The sequence below is a fragment of the Aspergillus clavatus genome, genomic scaffold (assembly GCF_000002715.2).
Source record: "Aspergillus clavatus NRRL 1 1099423829750 genomic scaffold, whole genome shotgun sequence".
Taxonomy (NCBI): domain Eukaryota; kingdom Fungi; phylum Ascomycota; class Eurotiomycetes; order Eurotiales; family Aspergillaceae; genus Aspergillus; species Aspergillus clavatus.
In genome coordinates this window covers 524,333-544,263 of record NW_001517110.1, presented here as the reverse complement: position 1 = coordinate 544,263, position 19,931 = coordinate 524,333, and the positions used below count along the sequence as shown (strand labels likewise).

General features: G+C 49.4%; 6 protein-coding genes across 6 annotated transcripts, besides 14 other annotated features; 2 read left to right on the top strand and 4 right to left on the bottom strand.

The window, feature by feature from the left end:
* Positions 1-562: 562 nt before the first annotated feature.
* Positions 563-2,524, bottom strand: ACLA_002270 (uncharacterized protein; the record flags this gene model as incomplete). Its single annotated transcript, XM_001276241.1, has 1 exon — positions 563-2,524. One exon carries the CDS (start codon positions 2,522-2,524, stop codon positions 563-565), a length of 1,962 nt encoding a protein of 653 aa, XP_001276242.1.
* Positions 2,525-3,772: 1,248 nt separating this feature from the next.
* ACLA_002260 (uncharacterized protein) lies at positions 3,773-4,900 on the top strand (the record flags this gene model as incomplete). The annotated part of the gene is made up of 1 exon (XM_001276240.1): positions 3,773-4,900. The coding sequence occupies one exon, from the start codon at positions 3,773-3,775 to the stop codon at positions 4,898-4,900; it is 1,128 nt and encodes a 375-aa protein (XP_001276241.1).
* A 279-nt stretch (positions 4,901-5,179) lies between these two features.
* On the top strand, positions 5,180-6,096 carry ACLA_002250 (SNARE domain protein; the record flags this gene model as incomplete). The annotated part of the gene is made up of 3 exons (XM_001276239.1): positions 5,180-5,214; positions 5,284-5,915; positions 6,020-6,096. The coding sequence occupies 3 exons, from the start codon at positions 5,180-5,182 to the stop codon at positions 6,094-6,096; spliced, it is 744 nt and encodes a 247-aa protein (XP_001276240.1).
* An 80-nt stretch (positions 6,097-6,176) lies between these two features.
* Positions 6,177-7,396, bottom strand: ACLA_002240 (histone chaperone napB; the record flags this gene model as incomplete). The annotated part of the gene is made up of 3 exons (XM_001276238.1): positions 6,177-6,295; positions 6,352-7,179; positions 7,273-7,396. 3 exons carry the CDS (start codon positions 7,394-7,396, stop codon positions 6,177-6,179), a joined length of 1,071 nt encoding a protein of 356 aa, XP_001276239.1.
* Positions 6,443-6,488: a microsatellite.
* Positions 7,397-7,587: 191 nt separating the features above from the next.
* Positions 7,588-7,625: a repeat region.
* A 164-nt stretch (positions 7,626-7,789) lies between these two features.
* Positions 7,790-7,818: a microsatellite.
* A 305-nt stretch (positions 7,819-8,123) lies between these two features.
* Positions 8,124-8,154: a microsatellite.
* Positions 8,155-8,324: 170 nt separating this feature from the next.
* Positions 8,325-8,352: a microsatellite.
* Positions 8,353-8,711: 359 nt separating this feature from the next.
* Positions 8,712-8,747: a microsatellite.
* Positions 8,748-9,596: 849 nt separating this feature from the next.
* Positions 9,597-10,747, bottom strand: ACLA_002230 (NmrA family NAD(P)-binding protein; the record flags this gene model as incomplete). The annotated part of the gene is made up of 2 exons (XM_001276237.1): positions 9,597-10,011; positions 10,104-10,747. 2 exons carry the CDS (start codon positions 10,745-10,747, stop codon positions 9,597-9,599), a joined length of 1,059 nt encoding a protein of 352 aa, XP_001276238.1.
* A 379-nt stretch (positions 10,748-11,126) lies between these two features.
* Positions 11,127-11,158: a microsatellite.
* Positions 11,131-11,158: a microsatellite.
* Positions 11,159-11,473: 315 nt separating this feature from the next.
* Positions 11,474-11,513: a microsatellite.
* Positions 11,514-13,196: 1,683 nt separating this feature from the next.
* Positions 13,197-13,229: a microsatellite.
* Positions 13,198-13,229: a microsatellite.
* Positions 13,230-13,247: 18 nt separating this feature from the next.
* Positions 13,248-13,278: a microsatellite.
* Positions 13,279-13,960: 682 nt separating this feature from the next.
* Positions 13,961-13,990: a microsatellite.
* Positions 13,991-14,014: 24 nt separating this feature from the next.
* ACLA_002220 (putative lysophospholipase) lies at positions 14,015-15,840 on the bottom strand (the record flags this gene model as incomplete). Its single annotated transcript, XM_001276236.1, has 3 exons — positions 14,015-14,338; positions 14,422-14,786; positions 14,859-15,840. 3 exons carry the CDS (start codon positions 15,838-15,840, stop codon positions 14,015-14,017), a joined length of 1,671 nt encoding a protein of 556 aa, XP_001276237.1.
* Positions 14,360-14,383: a microsatellite.
* Positions 15,841-19,931: the final 4,091 nt, after the last annotated feature.

Genomic DNA, 19,931 nt, shown 5'->3' with positions numbered 1-19,931 from the left:
AGATGGTGACTCAGGCATAAACATGAAGACAACCAAGGATTCAATCACATTTTGTTACTTGTAGTTGAGATTTGTGACATACATTTTGAAGTGAATAAATATGCTCTATACAGTTTATGCACATCAAACTGGGTATTTCAGGTCTTTCCCAAATCTCTATCTCTATCATCTTCTATATGAGCAGTAAGGACCTACCAGAGGTCAGTACCTTTGGCAGACACAGAGCATTGAATATGCGCTCCGTTCATTGGGGAATTTGTAAAGCAGTGCGGTACTCCTTTCCGAACCTTTCGGCGGTTACAGTAAGGAAATTTATGGCTGAGAATATACGATCTTGACGATACTCAAGCGCAGGTTCTGGATGGAGGCCAACAATGACTCCATGTCAATCCAAGTCAAAGTCCTGGTGAGAAATGGCATGCATCCGATACCATTTAGTGAACATCTTGATCTTATAGATAGACAAAACGTTTCGACGGAGACACTTAGTTCTTATTACATCCCGTAGTCGTAAGGACGACTGGGATGCGGTATTTAGGTCATCAAGACGCATATCGTAGAATCATTTTTTGATGCCTATGACCGCAAGGTTCCTAGGGCTTTCACTGTATTCAAACACAGGCTCAACCCAGCAGTCCTTGACAGAGTCGTGCTCACGCAAGAACTGCCATCTGTCCACGACAATGAGAGCCTCGACAAGCGCGGAGCTGAACGACATCAAGCTCCAGGTGACGCTGAGATGTTTCTTTCTGGGCCAATACTCCGCTTCATAGCGTTTCAGCTCCTCTTCTGTGATACCAGCCATCCGGGCCTTGACCTTTTCCCCATTGTGCGTGTCCCGGCTCAGTTTTGCTACCGCGGCAAAGACATACGCAGGGAAGGACGTAAAAGCTGCCTTTCGCAAGGACCCAACGATCAGAGGATTGCCCACCGTCTCAGGTCCGTTAGTCTCGACCCCATACAAATCTGTTGGGTTGACAGGCTTGGCTACTACGCCACGGTCAACAAAGACACGTTGGAGAAGAGCCCGATAGAAGTGCCGCGTGAAGAAGTCCTCACTATCTTGCCTGCCCCAGTTGTACGGGGCCTGCAAGGACATTGATCGTGCGGTGATGTTGAGCTTCACCCCAGCCCCACTATGATGCTCATATGCTTCCAAGCGCTTAGACATGGGAAAGCCATGAGGATCGTATGCACAGGCATCCTGAGTCAAACGAGGGTGTTGGGTACGAAGAATGGGTATTTTGTAAGTAGCTGGGCCCAACCTTTCTGTTACCAGGTTGTAGCAGCATCCAATCATGGCAATAGCTTTGACGGACGGGTTGAGCACCAATGATCTGACACCGTGATGGAGAAGGTTTCCACAGGAATGGAGCGAAATGACCATGACTTTTGGGTCTTCCAACGATCTGTTGTTTGTCTCCTCTCCACCATCCGCCATGGGCCCTTCGGGGGATTGAAGTTTTTGGGATCGAGATGCGACCACATCTTTGATGATAGGCTCTAGATATCCATCTTTGATCTCATGCTCAATGTAATCCATAGCTCCCTTGAGTTGAAGGACATCATCTTTCTTAGTGGAAACGAATTTCTTTGGGGGCCCATTCTTGTAAGGGCTGGTTCCCCACTCCTCAGGCTGGATATCAATGTCCAGGACACTGAACACGGTGCCATCCTCTTCATCGCCCTCTGCAGCCTCTACGGAAACTATTTCCGGTACAGTATCCACAATCTCCGGTTCTGAGATGGGTGATGGAGTTGGAGTTTCTGAATCATCGCGATCCTGGCGATTGCGTCTTCTCTTCGCGGTCCCATAGACAATCTTCTTCTGTTTCTTCGCCAACTTCGCATGAATGTCCATGCCCTTTGCGCCACTAATGAACTGATGTTCTCGCTCAATCGCGATTATATGCCTGTTGTAAGGAGGACTCGCGAGCGTTCGTCCAAGGTAGTTTTGTCCCGATCCGAAATCAACAATATGCGAAATTTCCTCGCCCCGTTCGTCAGCAACCGTGTTGCACAGCGCGTCAACATATCCCGAAAAGTGTGCGACCTCGTGGTACTTCTTTTGGTTCATTCCAACCGCAAGATGGTGCGGTAAAAATGGCTTCCCAGGCTTTCGAGGAGTGAAATCTCTCCCCAAACTCAGTCGACGAATCTGATGAATGTATTCCAGCAAATCGACCGGGGGGAGGGGCTGCCCTCTCCACTGAACACCGGCATCCCGGACCTGCTCACCACTTCCCTGGTGCCTACGACTCTGCTTTAATAAAGGCGGTATGTCTTCCCTCAGCAGCAGGTCGAGAATATCTTGGATGTCATGCTTGTCGAAAAACGTTCGCCATTCTTGCGGTAGAAGTGAATCGTATAGGTCCGGTTCACGGGTCAGGAAATCTAAGATGTGTACACCGCCGCAAACGTGAAGGAACAAATCCGACGAAGTTGTGAATGATAGGAGCGCATCGGCATAGATATCAGGGTCTGTCCACTCTTCGGAGAGTGGGAGGGGTCGTGGATGCGGCATGTGAGCGATGGGGAGGGAGTTGCGGGGAGAGGCCAAAGTCGCTATGAGAGTCGCATAATAATGCCAAGGCACGACGTGAAGGTACTGTACCAATTCTGCAACACAATCTGGCTTGAATATCAAGCAAGTTACCGTCAGCAAGCATACATTTTGACTGGAATTTTACAAAAATTTTGGGTTTGAGGGGAAGATACCAATCAGGTTTAGACTCTCGGGACATTTCTGGGGGTCGCCAGGCACCAAGGCACCAAGGCAGCGAGGCAGCGAGGCACTTGGACATGGCGGGGAGTCTACTGCTCTGTCAGTAGCATCAATGACATCAACGTCCAAACCAACAAGGACACGATAGATACAAGGACTGAAAGTTTGTCCTCTATTACTCTTCAGCCACCAAGTTGATAGACCCCGTCTTGGGAATCGATGCATACTAACCACAATAGATCATTGGAGGACGGAAGATCCTACTCATCGCTTCCCCTGGGAATGCAGCGTGAATAATGGGCCATATTCCCCACAAGCCACACTGACAAGTGACAACTAACCAACCGACTATTGGCTTCTAGAAGGCAATAGTAGTGTTGTCATCTCGTCGGGCTGCTGATCTTGCTTTGAGTTCCAACCCTGATGATGCTGGCAAGGCTCGAATCTCCGTTTAGTCTTTCGGTCCAATGCTCCGTCTACACCCGTTTGGTGTGCCCAGTGTCAAAAGGCATATAGGAAGGAGAGATGACGGTGCTAGCTGGCATGCTGCCGAACAAGTGTTCGTCTCATACTTGAGAGGTTCTGATGTGATGAAACGTGTTCGAAATGTGACTCTTGGATTGGAAGCCGATCTCCTCGAAAGCCCGACAGGTTTACCACCCATCGAAAGTTGACAAGTCAGGTCCATGATCGCCTGACTACTCCTACGCGATCAGTGTTCGATCCATTCTCTCCTAAACACTGCAGCCAAGAGATGGCCAACGCGTCATACTGGTTATAAGTACCTGAACTATACCGTCCCAGCGTCTTTTCCCTCCCTTTACTGCAAGGGGAGCTGTGAAGCAAGCTTGGCTACACCATCAAGTATTCCTTCAGCTTGAACAACCATGGTACATTTCTCCAGACACAATCACAACGATATTCAATTCATTGGTGAGCCTCCTCGCCAGGTCAAGGCTAACGCCCTGGTGGCCTGTCTTGCTAGGCGTATGAAAACATGAAAGCAATGGGCTAATCCTTCTCTAACAGCAAACCCGACACGCGATAATGGACAGGAAAGGAACGCCATTTGGCCATGTCGCCGATGTATTATATCAGATCGTCACAAGCAGTGACATGGCTACGGCGTTAAACCTCTGTCTGGTGAACAAGTCTACATACGAGACAATCAAAGTACTAGAACCGCATATTTGCCGCTGGTTTATGCGCTCGCACAACGTGGACACCTTCTCCTCCGTGCTTACCCTAGACCCGGAGACGGGTAGTCAAATCCCTCTGACGGTCCACACACTCCCGAAGTTCATTCGCCGTCAGCAAACAGCGAGTCAAATCGCATGCCGTATTATCCCCTCAGTATGGGGACCTTTTTCTGATTATGGCTACGCAGGACTGGACTACAGCGTTGAATTGAGGCTGGCGAAAAGACTGGAGCGAGGGCTCTATGTGCTCTTTCATTTTGCGGACATTTCACACATCATCGAAAGACGACAGGAGGAAGAGAGAGAGTTCATGGCCTCCACCGACTCCGAGCGGCTTTTAGTACTCGCCAAGACACTGGACAAGTATGATGACGTCCTGCAACATAAGCGACAGTTCATGACCTTCGATGAGCACATCAGTCACATTTACTCTGTCTTAGAATGGGGACAGATGGAAGCGGACATCGGCAGAAAACGAATCGAGTTTCGGGGCTTCATCGATGCACAGACAGAAACAGATTTCCACGCTGCCCTCAGAATTTTGAGGGAGCTGCTGGAGCGCATGCTCCTGAGGCATGGGCCAAAGGACTGGCATCGAGATGCCAACAACGAATATAGCGTGATTTCGTGGTTCCTCCTTCGGCAAACGCCTCGAACATTGGCGAAGCTTTTCTTGAGTCCTCAGGACGAATGTTGTCGGTTTGATGATAAAAGCACAGGTGACGATACCAGGGAGTGCATATTCTCAGATCCGCTGGATAACTATTGGAAGGAATGGAAGGACGACCCCGGCTTAGGATGCCGAGATTGCGACTGCAAACGCCGAGTCAGGAGCTGGAGCGTGAGGCCTGCAGTGATTGATGCTCGAGGGAGAGAATTCAACCGAGCTGCGCAAAGATATCTGAAGGAGATGTGGTGTCAGAGACATATTGGGCCTCAGCAAGAGTCTACATTTTGCTGTTACGATACATTTTGACTAGCAATGATATCTAGCTTTCGGTCGATCAAGCATGGAGTAAGCGTACCCTTTTGCTGTACGGAGTAGATAACTCCATAAAGCAGACGGTATCACGTGCCAATTCGTAATCTTCCGGCTTACCGCCAACATCACCGCCGAGCTGACTGTCGGGCTATCTTGACACCGCAGTGCAGCCATGCATGCCATCAACCAACTTAATCAATCCATCCATTCTTCCTAGCTCTATCGAATCATCTCCCGATGCACACGTAGCCTTATCCGAAACCCCCAACCAAAATGGAAAACGCAGACCCCTTCCTCCAAGTCCAAGCGTAAGCTAGCTTCCCCAAACCCCCTATACCTAAGCTAGGAGTCAGTCTAACACACTCTCCCACCCCCAGCGACGTCCTCTCGACCCTTCAGACCAGCAGGCCCCTCTTCTCCTCCTACCTACGCATCAGATCGACCGCCAAATCCCCCACAAACCCGGAACTCCAACAAGCGCGCGCCGAGCTCGAAGCCACGCTCACCGACCTAACCGCGGACCTCGACGATCTGGTCGAGAGCGTACGCGCCGTTGAGCAAGACCCCTACCGGTATGGGCTGGAGATCGAGGAAGTGGCGCGGCGGCGCAAGCTCGTGGAGGAAGTCGGGGATGAGATCGAGAAGATGAGAGAGGAGCTGCAGCGGGTCGTGACGACGGCGGAGACGGGCGGCGGGAAGGGCGCGGCGGGGCTGCCTAATCCGGCTGATTTTGATGGTGTGCTTTCGCCGTCGGCGGAGGACGGGGGCGATGATTACTATGCTTCGCTGGAGCAGCAGCGGCAGGAGGAGCTGATGCATGAGCAGGACGAGCAGTTGGATGGCGTGTTTCGGACTGTGGGCAATCTGCGGCAGCAGGCGGATGATATGGGGCGGGAGCTGGAGGAGCAGGCTGTCATGATTGATGAGGTGGATACGCTGGCCGATCGGGTTGGGGGCAAGTTGAGTAATGGGATGTCGAGGGTGAAGCATATTATTCGGAAGAATGAAGGTAAGTTACTGCGCTATTTGTTTGGGGTTATCTCGCATCGTTTACATTGAAGAGGACACTGTGAACGAAAGGAAGAACTGATGGCTGATTATTTTGGTACATAGATACAATGTCTTCGTTTTGCATCGCCGCTCTCATCTTCGTGCTGATCCTACTCCTAATTTTGGTGATTGCATTGTGAAATAATGTCGAATCCGAAAGTCATGGTCGCGCAAGTAACGAAATGGGAGTTTGACTGGCGGGGCCAGACTGAGGAGAGATCTAAACCCGGGCCTTCTTACGGGGATGAGAGTTGCTTTCCTCCTCCTCGTCATCTTCCTCGTCTTCGAGTTCGTCCTCATCAAAATCCGAGTAGTCTTCGCCGACCTCGAAGGATTGTCCTGGGTCCAGTCAGCCACGGTTACTTTGTTTCATCGCATTGGTTCGATGCACTTACCATAATACTTGTGAGCATTGGGCCAGAGGTCCTCGGCAAGAGCGATTGCCACGTCCTCGCCATCGGGGAAGATCTCGATCTCATCGAAGGAGTCTTCGTCATCATCCTCATCCTCCTCCTCCTCGTCGTCGTCATCGAACTTCTCTCCTTGAAGAGCCTTTTCGAACCGCTCATCATCCTCCTTGTTCGCCTCCTTGGACTCTTCGGCGGAAACAACGTTACCGCGATAACCGAAAAATCCAAAGAAGCTGGTTCCAGCAGGAGTGGGGAAATCCTCCTCGTCCTCCTCGTTGTCTTCCATGGCGGCGGACTCGAGCTCCTCCATCTTCTTGGCGATCTTCTCGAACTCGGGAAGCTTCTTGCGGTCACCGGCCTGCTTCTTCTCGGCCTCGGCCAGATCGCAAGCAGCATCGAGCAAACCCTTGGTCAGATCCATGCCCTCCTTCCAATTGATACGAACAGGCTCGGAGACAAGGCCCTCCCAGGTCCTCCGCTTGCCCTTGGGGGTCTTGGTAATCTTCTTGCGCCAGTAGAAATCCTTGACGACCTTCTCGTTCTCAAAGAAGGGGTTCTCGTCGCCGGTGCGAAACACGAAGGTGAAGCGCAGACTGCGGGGCTCGCCCTGGCCCTTCTCGTCGACCTCGAATCTCTCGACAGTCAGATCCTTCAGGGCGGAACCCAGAACAGCAGCGTCGGCATGCTGGATGTATTCATCGATCTCGGCGGGCGCATTGGAGAGGACACGGACCCAGAAGTCATCCTGGACCTTGGAGATGATCTTGCTGCGCTGTTCCCACAGAGGACGGTTCTCGACGGTGGAGCGGCGCACTGACAAGTTAGTTTGAGCTCGATGCCATGTTGTCATAAATCACCCAAAAAAAAAAAAAAAAAATTGGATGCAGGGTGCAGGATAAACTTTACAGCGATCAGTCTCGGCGCGAATGAATCTCTGTTCGAGGAGCGAGAACTCCCGCGCCACATCGTCGGGGATCTCGGGCATCTCGATGCGCTCAAGGAGCGACTTCTGACCGTCTTCAGCACTCATGATGTCGCGACCGATAAGGCTACCTAATCAAGCGATAAGCAAGTAGCTAGAAAAGTGCGGAGTGGATCCTGTTATGCAAACCTTTCTTTTTCCAGGTGGGTAGAGGGGGGTATTTGATATAGCGAAATCAATTGACCTGAATCCAACGAGTGAAGATGATCCAAGAAGTGATGTGATGGAAAGGAGATGATGAAAGGAAAAGGGAGAGAGAGTGAGAGAGAAAAAGGGAATAAAAAAATTTCGAAACTTAGGTAGATAGCTACTCCGTAGTCAGCTAAACTCCGAGCATAATAATAATCGGCAGGTCACAGCAGAGCGGCAATTACCTACCACTCGAGCAGGTGGCCGCTTTAGGGTCAGGTGATGTCACCGTTGTCTTTGTAGTGGTAGCCTACCTAGTACCTAGTACCTAGTACCTAGTAGACTAGTACTGTGTAGTAGGTAGGTAGGACGGAGTACGTTGGACTATGTTCCTGACTAAGATGCCAGCCAATCGGAGGACCAAGGTACCCAACCTCTCAGCTTCACAGCACCTTGTACTCCGTACTGTCTTCCAGTCTATCCATCTCCTCTCCTCTCCTCCGTACCTTAAGTTCAGAAAATCACCTCCCCAGCTACTTATACATATGTATACACTACCCCTTGTTCTCTCAAATCCCACCTGCTCACCACATCTATACGCAGTACAGATTACTGAGCAACATCAACGGCGAAAAGCCATGAACGGTTTTTTTATTTCTTTTTTTTTTTTCTTTTTTATAAGCCAAACCTAACCTATACCCATGATGTACGCCCAAACGCCACATGCGGAAAAAAATGATCTGCGCCTGGGAAAAAAAAAAAAGCAAAAGCAAATTGAGTGCGACGGAACTAGGAAGTGCTGAACCGTCGGATGGGGTCTAGGTCTCTCTAGTGGGAGGGTACCTCGATGCTAGATGCTAGATGCTAGATGCTAGCTTTTACTAGGTACGGGGTCGAGGAAGACCCAGACTAAGTACTAATTAGCTACCTAGGTTACTACTTACGGGTGTGCTGATTGCTGGGACTGGGGAGCTAATATTCTTATCTAAATGTGGAGAGGGGATGGTGGTTAATGGAGGTCTGGGGGGAGGGCAGTACCTTGATATTGATGCGGGGAGAGGATGGATGAGATACTCCCCCTTTGTCCTTTGTTCTACTGGATTTAGATCAGGATTCAAGAGTAGAGGCTGAAGTATTCGTAGCGGCACTTGATATTGTAAGATCGGAAACACACGTAGGACAGACAGTAAAAATCTCGACGTATGATGACAGCCGCCAATATAACATTTTTTTTAAAAATAAGAAAAGAAAAAAAAAATAGAAAAAAAAATTTTTCCAAACAAAAAAACTCCAGAGGGGAATATAGTAGGTAGACAGGTGACTTCGGTGAGGTGAAGATAGTCAGAAGCGATCAAGATCAAGATCGAGAAGAAAAGAGCAAGCACGAGAAGAAGAAGACGTAAAAACTTTTGGTGGCAGCTCAAGAGTGGCCACACTCGCAAGAGCAACAAAGAAAACCTGTCGTGGGTCAATCATAGCGCTGCAGGGCAGCATTAAGGGTAGAAAGAATAGCAGAAAAGTAAAAGAGGTAAAATGCTTTCGTGACATCCGTTTTTTTTCCCCCTCCAGAGTATACAGCAACAAGCCAAACCCAGGTTGACTTTGTCCCAACGTAGAAGAGAGGTTGAGAGTCAGATGGACTGGATCAGCTGCACCCCTGCATTATTCCTTCGCATTATGGGTTAATCTCTCCGAAGAGCAGTAGGATGTAGGTATAGGTAGATAGGAACCCATTCGCCAGCAATGCAAATCAAGTGTTTGAAGAAGCGGGGGGAGGGAAACAAGGTGAGGATGAGAATGAGAATGATGGAACAAAATGAATCGACGGGTAGAGAGAAAGATAAGGGCGTATCACGGCATCGATGGTGTGGCGCATAGCGCATGTAACCTCCGTATCGAGCCAATCGGGCTTGGTTGACGATCAGACTTCAACAGGCGTTGGGGTAATTGTGTTTGTAGTTTTATTGTTATCAGCTGGAGGTGACAGCGCGTCACACCAGCGGATTCCCCAAAAGTCTCATTCCCCGGTGATGGAGTAAAATATCAAATCAAAAAATGATTTTTCCCCCTGCGTCAACTGACGGATAGAACGGATATGTGAGAAAATGCCATCTCCGTCTTACAGCATCCAATCGAGACCGTTGGCTTCCTCTTCAACTGGAAACACTTCCCGCGCATATTCCTCCATGTCCCTCCAGCCCTCCCACAGCTGTCGCGCCTCGTCGGTGACTCGTAATGAGACGACTCCTCCGGGACCCTGCATCATTCCCGCCCCAGCACCCTTGCCATTGGCAGGGCCCAACCCCTTGGGCGAACCGGCTGCCGGACGGGAAAATTCGGGTTGAGGGAAGTAAGGCGCGTTGCACTGCCCAAAGACCATCTCGATGGCCTCGAGTTGTTCCCGGTATCCGGTAGGAATGTTGACCTTGACTTCCACTCGGGGCACGTGCACATAGTGGCATGGTCGATTTAACGCGCGCGAGAAGGCGGCGCACACCTGGTTGGGGGAGAGAGTCTCGAATGTCAGAGCAATCCTGTGCGACGCCAAAAAAAAAATCTACTGGTCAGCCAACACCACTCATTTCAAAAACAGGACATGACAAGACACAAGGCACGTGTAACCTACCGATGACCGTGCCATTTCTTAGGCCCATCCATGAAGATTTGCAGCAGCGCCGGCCCAACGTCGTGTTCGGCGTCCAGCCACGGTAATGGGGTGTCGGGATCAAACGGCGCATGCCATTCAAAGCTGCCGTCCGGCATGAGTTCCATCTGGAAGAGCGGATAGGGGAGACTGGTGAAGTTGTTGTTGTAGATGCCCGCATAGACAAAAGTCGCCGGTATTCCCAGTTGTCGCACGTAGTTCTCGACAGTGAACTTGGGCGCCCACAGTGGCACAGGCGGCCACGGACCGTGAACGGAGTGATCGGGCATGCTGCTGTAGATGTAATGCTGGATGGTGCCTGCTCGCTTCGCGGCGTCGGCCAGCGCCTTGCCAATGGCGACCTCATCCCCGGATTGTGATGTTGTGTTGATGAACGCCAGGTTTGCTCCTCGGAACAGGTTATCCATTAACGAGGGATTGTCCTGCAGAGGTCCTTGGAAGAGCGTAACGTTGGGAAGTCCCTGCAGTTCCTCCGCTATAATCCCCTTGAGGGAATGGATCTGAGCTCGTACATTGTGACCGACGGCGGAAGCGACGCGGATGAGAGAGGCAGCCTGACGGCCTGTCGCGTTAACGACGGCAATGGTTTTCTTTTGCTGTGTCATTCGGAGTGTCGGTTCTCTCTTTTCGATGGAAGGTAAGGCAGGCAGAAGTTGAGAGGGCAAGTTTGTAGGCGTGTTTTTCCGTTTCTTTTTTTTTCCCCCGTTTTTTTTTAGCACCTCCCCGGGATCGGATGTCGGCAGGAAGATGGAGGGGTCAAGAAGATAGATTGCGGGGTAGACGGAGGAAAGGGGAAGCAATCAAGCAAGAGGTCAAGGGACCAGGCGCAGGAAATCAGACCCGATGGAGCAGACGGTGAGGATGGTATAGATAGTCGGGAGGATGGAAGGAAGTCGAACGGGGAGAGTGAGTAAATTGTAGTGGTTTAGAAGGGACCAACGCGTCGTATATAACGAAATGGATGGGGATAGAACAGTGGTAAGGATGATAATAATAATAATAATAATAATAATAATCGATACGCACTACTACTATTTTAATGACGATAATAGTAGTAGGAGTAGTAGTCGGGATCTAGACGCGAACGACATGGAACAAGGTCAGGAGGTCAGATAGTAGTAGGTAGTTAGGTAGTAATAATAAGCAGATCCAGAATAGTAGAATAGAATGACGGGTCCCTTTCCAAGCTTGAAGGAGCTGCTCAAATGGACCTGTGAGTCTCTGTGATACTCGGACAGAATTATAATAATAATATCAGGTGTGAGGGAAATAAAAAAAAAAAAAAAGGCACAGTGGGGTAATTTCGGTGGAGGGGAACAGTAGTAACTATCTAGTAGGAGTAGTAGTAGGAGTAGAGTAGTTAGTAGTAGTCTATCAGTACAGAGTAAAGAGTAAAGGCTTCAGTCAATAGGGACTACAATGACAATTAGAATTAATGACTCTCCCTGATTGAATGCCGCAATTAACTGGACTGATTGTGCAATGTTCCCTGACTCTTTTCCGACTCTCAAGGTATCTGGATATCTATCTAGATAACCGATAGACACCTCCAAGGTACTACTACTACTCACCTGACTTTGCACCACCCAATACCTTAATGACCAAATTTTTCCGAAAAAAAAAAATAAATAAATAAAAATAAAAGATGCTTGTCGTGACTAATGGGAATGCAATATCAAAGTCAAAAAGACGGCTAAAGAAACTAGTCGCCAACTGGTCTGGATTGAGATCGTCTGGGGTTGCCAAATGCCAATAAGCGAATCTTCTTGCTTCTCTTGTAGTATTAAGACTACTACACAGTACTTGATGATAATCATCGTCATAAAATAAATTGATGCTCTGATCCAGTCAAGTGATCGAGTAATATTAATAAGGATTGCCATTTCATACGGAGTACTACTTACTAGTTACTACTCTGACAACTCAACTGCGACTGCTCTGTCCTACGGATAATGAATGGACTCACAGGCTAACTAACCGTACTTCTGGCCATCCTCAGTCCTCCTGGACAGACTCCTCCTATCAATCCAGCAAAAAAATCCACATGGTCCGATTCATCCATCATTCTGGAGTCTGGATCTGTACTTTGGACCCAGTAGACTACTAGACTAGTAGTCTAGCAGCCGCCGGTGATGGATCACGATGGGGGGGGGGGGAGGAATGACACCGCGACAACGCAGCAGGTGGGCAACATGAAAGGCGACGGGAATCGGGGATCATGCACGAAAACGCCTGTCCAATCTATGAAGTACTAACGAGTGATATCCTAGGTTAAATCCACAAAGAAATCACCAGAATCTTCACTGCTGAAAATTTTCAAAGACAGATTCAAGTTGGAGCGGCATCCCTTTCTTTTTTTTCCTTTACGTAAGAGAGAAAACTGGGCAGATGTCAGAAACTACCCATGATGGATCCTGGAGATGATCGTTATTATTATTACTCCGTATGAGTAGTAAGAGCAATTAAGAGTGACTGTGTCTGTGTCTATGTCTAATGGCTGTTGGTCCTCATATCCTAGATATCTACTCCGTACTACTACTTAACTGCCAACGCTACAACCGTACACCGATCCCAAACATCATCCTAGGCTATATATCCTAGCTGCACAATGCAAACTGCACACCACTCTAGAGCCCGGAGTTTGCCACGAGGAGAACAGCAAATCGACAGCAATCGTCATATCATAAGAGTCATGCAGTAGATTATCTATCATAGATTGGCCAACCCAACAGCATCCATCAATCCCGCCTTTCCGAGCTCTGCCAACTTCTCTCTCTCTCTCTCTACCTTCTGCTTTAAGCATCATCCAAAAGCCGAATGATCACAATCCCCTGCAACAGCCCTCGTCAGAATCGCGACAAAACAGATGCGATCGATCGACTTGTCAAACACACTGACAAACAACAATCCGAATCACCGTTGACCCGAGGCAGAACTAAGATACGTCCACCAAAAAAAAAACAGTCTAGAAAAACCCAAAATCGTCCGCATGACATGCTTCAGTACACCGGTTCCTGAGGACTAACGACTTGCAGACTTACAGTGTGTGGCCATCTACTACTACTACTACTACTAATACTACTACTAGTCAGACTAGAATGTTGGAGGGCTGAGGACTGAGGGCTGAGGACTGAGGACCAGCAGAGATAGAGATTAGAGAGAGAGAGGATCAATTCCTCCGAATGCGGGGTCTCTCCCCGGACAATAATATCGAGCTATCCTTACTTCACTACTAGTTCGTCGACGATGTAGACTAGACAACTTAGACAGAATGACAGATACCAAGTGTTGACTGTAGACTGTTGACTGCTATCTAACTGCTAAGTCTATCCATCTGCTTGCGTATTCATGCGTCTTGATAGACTACAACTGGAAGGCAAGAAGATGGTGATGGTGATGGGTTGGGCATCTCCGCGGGAGTTAGTCACTGCGTTTATAAGAGGTTGGGGTCGGTCAGCCATACAAGGAGGTATATTTGGAGTATCTAAGAAGACGAGATACTCCGCAGGTTAACTGGTTCAGTATAAGGTAGGAGTCACCTCAGCAGTTAGATACCAACTATCATTATTTCAAGACTGAAGAGTCAATTCTTCGAAGGATTTTTCTGCTCAAGCCAAGTGTCTAGTACTAAATAGATACGGAGGCTGTTTGATAGTGTGGGCTAATTAAAGTAACCGGTCTGGCCCTGGTGGATAGACAGGGACTTAGGACTAGGAGAAACCCTCAACTCAGTCACGTTGACAAAAGTGACAACCACTGGGATCAAATAAATCCCATACCAAACATGTCAAGTGACCTCATCGGTTGCCTCCGTAGACAAAAAAAAAAAAAAAAAAAAAGAAAAGAAACACCTCGGCTCCAGGTACACCAGATCAAGGGGCAGACCCAGCCATCACCCGGCTGATCGCCTCCTCATGTTCCTCCTCTTCCATCTCCCGCTGTATGATCTCCCTCGGCCCAATCCCAGCTAGCCCCCAGACTCCCGGTCTGCGGCGCGCCAGCAGCTCCGCGGCGGGTAGCTCCTCCGCATGGAGATGCGCACCTGACCTGCGCAGCAGCAGGACATGCTCCGACAGCCCGGCGTTGGCTGCCAGGAATAACGGTGTGCGCCCGGTGCGGTTGCGGATATGCACCGATCCTCCCTGCAGCAGGAGGAAGCGGAGGATCTCAATCGATGGCGAGTTGGCGGCGAGGTGCTGCATTGGAGATGTTAGCTCTTTTTTTTTTTTTTTTTTTTTTTTGGCGGTCGTTGGATCATAGACCCTCGGTGGGAACTTACGATCGGAGTGTTTCCCGAGTAATCCGCGTCGTTCAGGATCCAGTGGTGCTCGATCTTGAAGATCTCCTGCACCCGTTCAAAGTCGCCCTGCGCGATCGCGTATCCCAGCATCGTGAGCGTTTGCACGCGCTCCGGGAGTGCACCGTCCGGGTGCCGGAAGAGAGGCTGCGACACCTCGGTCAGCTCCCCGCGAATCGACACCGACATGGCCTTGGTCACGGACTCGGATGTGGCGTCAGGAAAGCCGAGCAGGTAGGCCAGCTTCGTCAGAGCGGCTTCGGTGGTCATGTCCAGGCCTGCAATCACGCCCGCCCGGGACAGGCTCATCCCCGGCGCGTATACGGGGCTCACACTGCCAGTCAAGCCTGTGGTGGATCAGAATGCATTGAATCATCGCGGGGAACAACGCGAGGGTGACTGGTATAGAGAACACTTACATTGGGTGACATTGACGATCACGATCCCCCTCTTGATGGCATCGGCAAGCACGTTGGTCATGGCATTGTCCTGACCATGCGGCGCGTTTCCAGCGCCAAAGGTCTCCAGCACTAGCCCGCGAAGCCCCTCCAGCCGCAGCACGGCGTCCACCATCTCCGGCTTAATCCCAGGGAAGATGCGCAGACATGCCACGCACGCCGTGTCCAGATTGGTCTGGATGCTAAAATGCTTGAGGCTTCTGGGCCGGTTGACCAGCTCCCAATTGACACTGGTGCGCATCGATGTCGTGACCGCCAGCGGCGCACAGTTGGGCGAATCGAACGCCGCAAAGTCACTCGCAGCGACCTTGGTCGACCGGTTCCCGCGGAACAGCTTGTTGTTGAAATACAGACACACCTCGGGGATCATAAAGTGGCCAGCCACAACCAGCGACCCCAGCAGGTTATCCGTGGCGTCGTTCTGGAGCTCGAGCATGGGCGCCTGCGCGCCCGTCAGCACGACCGTCTTGCCCAGATTCTGCAGCATGAAGCTCAGCGCCGAGCACGTATACGCCAGGCTGTCGGTGCCGTGCAGCACGACGAACGCGTCGAACAGCGTGTAGTTGCGCTCGATCGTGCGCGCGATCTCCGTCCAGCCCTTCGCGTCGATGGAGCTGCTGTCCAGGAGCTCCTCGAACTCGAAGACCGTGTACCGCACCCGCCGCCCGTAGGCCGTCTGCGGCGTGCGCAGGCTGTCGTGGGCCTTGACCTCCGCCGCCGCGTTGACCACCACGTCCATCACCGTGGAGGTCGAACCATCGTTGAAGGTAGGTACGCGCGCCAGACATTGCTCCTGGAAGCCCCGGGCGGGTACAAACCCCGACGACGACTGCTTCATACAGATCGTGCCGCCGGTCATGATGATCAGAACCCGGGATTCGGGGGTCGTGTCCTCCGGCTGCTGCTCCAACAGCTCGGGGATGACTGTGTCGGAACCCGCCATGGCGCCGGCAATTAAAAAAAAAAGAAAATAAAAAGAAATCCCTCAAGATGCGTCGAAGAGGACCGAGAAACCCTCCTTGGATTAGATACTCTCCAGTAAATATGCCCGAGATCCCTCCTAATCAGAATATTCGACAATTTCGTAGAATATCCACAAATAACCAGTCCAGAAAACAGCGATTGGGGTCACCGAGACTATATCTGAAATTCCAGGCACCAAGAGCTTATCAGGTCATAAGCTTATATCTATGGAGTGTAGAAAAGAAAAGGGAAAAAAAAAAACTGCCATCCCCATCGTGAATTCATGACACTCTCTGTTCAGTGAGTCCCACCTCATCTGGGAAGAAGTTGGAGTTATTTGAGATTTTACTCATCCTCACTATGGAGTACTACTTACTCCAACCAACAAATTCCCTCATTACGTACAGCGCAAAGCAATCGATGTTTCGGCCGCAAATTCTGCTGGTGATGCGCCCCACTGGTTGGCCAGGATGATTTTACGGCAACAGGCTGACATTCCACGGGCAAGTCGCGGATCGCGATAGTCATTTGGTAGATCAGAAGACGATAAGGTTCTCTCTAGCTGGATCTGCAAGGCTGTGGTAATTATTTTCTACCTATCTTAATGTAATGTGATGTGATGATGGGGTATTGGTGGTTTAACCAGTTGGCCACTGACATGGCTGTCTGGCCTTCCAGGGATTCTGCAGTCATCTTGGACAGTTTTGAAAAGCTGCTTACGGCCTTATTACCTTCCTTAAGGCAGTATCAGTGTTATAAATATAAATATATATAACTTCATAAGCAATATCAACAATGGGAGATATATCACAGATGTTCTGTTGCACAAGTTTGGAGTTGTTCTCCGAGCTTCACAGCTCAGCGTGGATCATAATCAGAGTATGGAGTGGAAACAATCCACCTAGGCATTTATCAGATGGCTACACCATGATTTATGTAGACTATGGCAAATAATTATAGACCATGATTTCCTTACGACTCTTGAAAAGAGGATTACGAAACTTACTAATAACTTGAGACCTGGCCATTGGGAACGATGAAACCAGCAACAGTCTTGCTGAAGCACGCACTAATTCAGCCATGGATCATCAAGCAATTGCCTTGCCGTCCTGCGCCCCTTTGGCAGCCATTGCAGCATGGACCGCATAAACTGCATAAACATCTTTTGTTCTTCTCCAGCCAGTCGCGTCTCTAAGCTCCCCAATGAGACAGGCGGTATGCTTGCATTCTTAAAGGCAATCCAGGCACCTGCATGTCCTTTCGCATAACGGAATCATTAGAACCCAAGGAGGGTGCCTACCACTGGTGTCAAAGCATTGCTCCGTCGTCTCACTGCGTCCAATATATTGACTCGGTGGGGATCCAATCAATGCCACCATGACCACCTTGGGCGTCAAATATGTTCCTAAAGAGGTGCTCTCCTTCGAACAGATCCCAGATCTACCAGGGTAAGCAAAGCACAATGATGGGGAATTGAGAGAAGCGTTGCACTCGCCAGACATGCTAGATTCCATATGTCAATAGCACTTCCCCATGGCATTTCCAAAAAATAACCCCTGGCGCCCTATAGTTATGCGGTTGAACTAACGGGCCCAATTCCGGCGTCTTCCCAATTCGTGCCTCGCCAAAGTCACACAGGACTGGCAGTCTGTAACTTTGCCCTCTGGCAGGTTTTAGGAATCGCCGACTCTTATATATGGTGCGTGCTTCATCAATAATTTTCCGAGGGCTAGGACGCTCTGCTTCTGCTTTTGCAAAATCAGCTAGCATGGTGCCGTCTTCGAGGCTGAGCATTATGTTGTCGGTCTTTAGATCTAGTCTCGGTCAATGAAGGAAAACTCAACCCAGAGGAAATGCACATTGAATCACCTGCATGGATTATCTCAGCTTCAGTATGTAGAAATTCAAGGGCCAACAAGAGTCGCCTCAGCGTCATTCTGAGAAGAGGAAGATTGAATGGCTTTGGGTTGAGTCGCATCATCTCAAGGACAGTTCATATGCATAGGCTGCAACACAAGACATTGATGTCTCCCGATATGCCCTTGTAGACTAAACGAGTCATAAAGCCCCCGAATCAATGATGGACCCGGGTGCTCAGAATTGAGCCTAGAGAGATGAGCGTAGATTTTAACCTCTCGATCAGTTGCAGTGGGAAACTTTAGCAACGACGTGGACACCTTCAACGCCTTGAATTCGAGTAAGGCCCATAACCAAGCTTACCCGCGACTTGATATCGGGATTCATAAACATCTCCAAAATTGATTGGATAGTACTGTTCGGCCGGGTGATAAGGCAAAGTCTCTTCCTCAACCGATATTTCTCGAGAAAAATTCAAGACACTGGAGATTGCTCGTGAGGATGGATTTTGTTGCAACCTGCGTCTCCAAACGCGTAATCGTGAAAGCATACTTGCCTCGGGATCCCGAAGGGTGATGGACCGTGCGTGGTATAAGTATCAGCAGAGAGAGCCGAAAGCGTTTTGTGGTTAATGCAGATTTATCTGCTGTAATTCGATGTTATTGAAGTGTCAAATATCAATCATGTGCTTGAGCTGATTCAGCTCATTTGCAACTCGAAGCGTGTTTACATGCTTATCGCAAGATTTATGGGCATCAATAGGCTACTGACATTGCCAAGCTGCATGAGTGCGAGACAGGGATGATATGCTGATCCCCTGACATTGATAAACACGGGGTACCCAAAATAGACCAGTCAATATTGCTGCCTAGTACCTATTCAAGGGCATGGAAAAGGTGTTGCCTTGCAATATTAATGCCGGGATAGACTTGTTCGCTGCCCTGTATCGATGTCATTCATGATTGCAAGTGGAATCGTAAGATTGCTGCTGCATAGCTTTGTCGAGCTTCGACAGCAAGAAGTTACTAAGGTGATGATGCACCCAGATCAAGTCATTTGACTGACTAAGTACCTCTTCTCGATTCTTCCCGATTTCATGTCGTCGTTGAGGTATTGCATCTCCTCAAAACAAGGGCTTCATTATCTCGATCCTGGATATGGGATGATTCTGCCTCCAAGTCAGTAGCTAGATTGTCGGATATCTTGTCGACTGAGCCTGTAATGTTGGCATCGAATTTCAAGAGCTCCACTAGTTGGATATCGCATTGATCACTTCAGAGTAGTACAGAGATAACATTCCGCGTTTCAGATGCGAGATGGAGGCGGGAACTGCAAATAGATAGGTTTCCCCAGAGGATTGGAGATTAAGATCGAGTTTATTTGGCCCAAGCTTCTCCAGAACCGAGATAAGGTGAGACATGTTGGATTGGTAGGTCGTTCATGAAGACATGAACATGATGGGCTGATCCCTGCAACATTTGAGACATACTGTTTGGGAAACGAGATGAAGGGTCTCTGCTGCTCTGGGGAATAATGGGTTAGAAGTGGAAGTTCACGACGTGGATGGTGAGCTGGACATACACGTAGTACATGTGAGAAGGAAAGGCCGTTTTGTATTTACACCATGGAGAGGTTTTGCGAGTTGCGCATGACATATTATTGTTTGTTGGGCCCGACTCTATCCTTTTAACAACACTCGATGGTGGCTAGCTGGCGCCAACTGGTAAAGTAACACCCAGAAAATGTTATGTGTCCATCAACTGATGTCATCGTGTTTCAGATTTGATTTTTCATTTCCAAAATGCCTTGAAGAAAGAGAGGAAATTGAAAAGGAGCAAAAAGCGAGACTATCGCTTCGATGAAACAAGCTAAGAGAACACCGCCAACGCCAAGCACCAACGCTACGCGAGAACCACCCAATGAATCCTTGCGAGAAAACGCCTTCGTGATGCATCCTTGTTCCTGACTAGTGGGAGTTGGGACTGTGGAAGGCAACCGTTGACTTTGGTACCTGAAGGCCCGAGTTTGAGAGCGATGACTGATGACTTGCATATCCCAAATGTCACTCAATTAGGGACGGTGAGAGACTCTCGAAGCAAAACCACTATAGCAGTGGTGATCTTCAGGGGTAAAATCATGGAACAACTCTCATCATTCGAGTCCCACCAAAGAATTTTTCGGTTCTTCAATCCTGAATCATGACTGAAATTGACA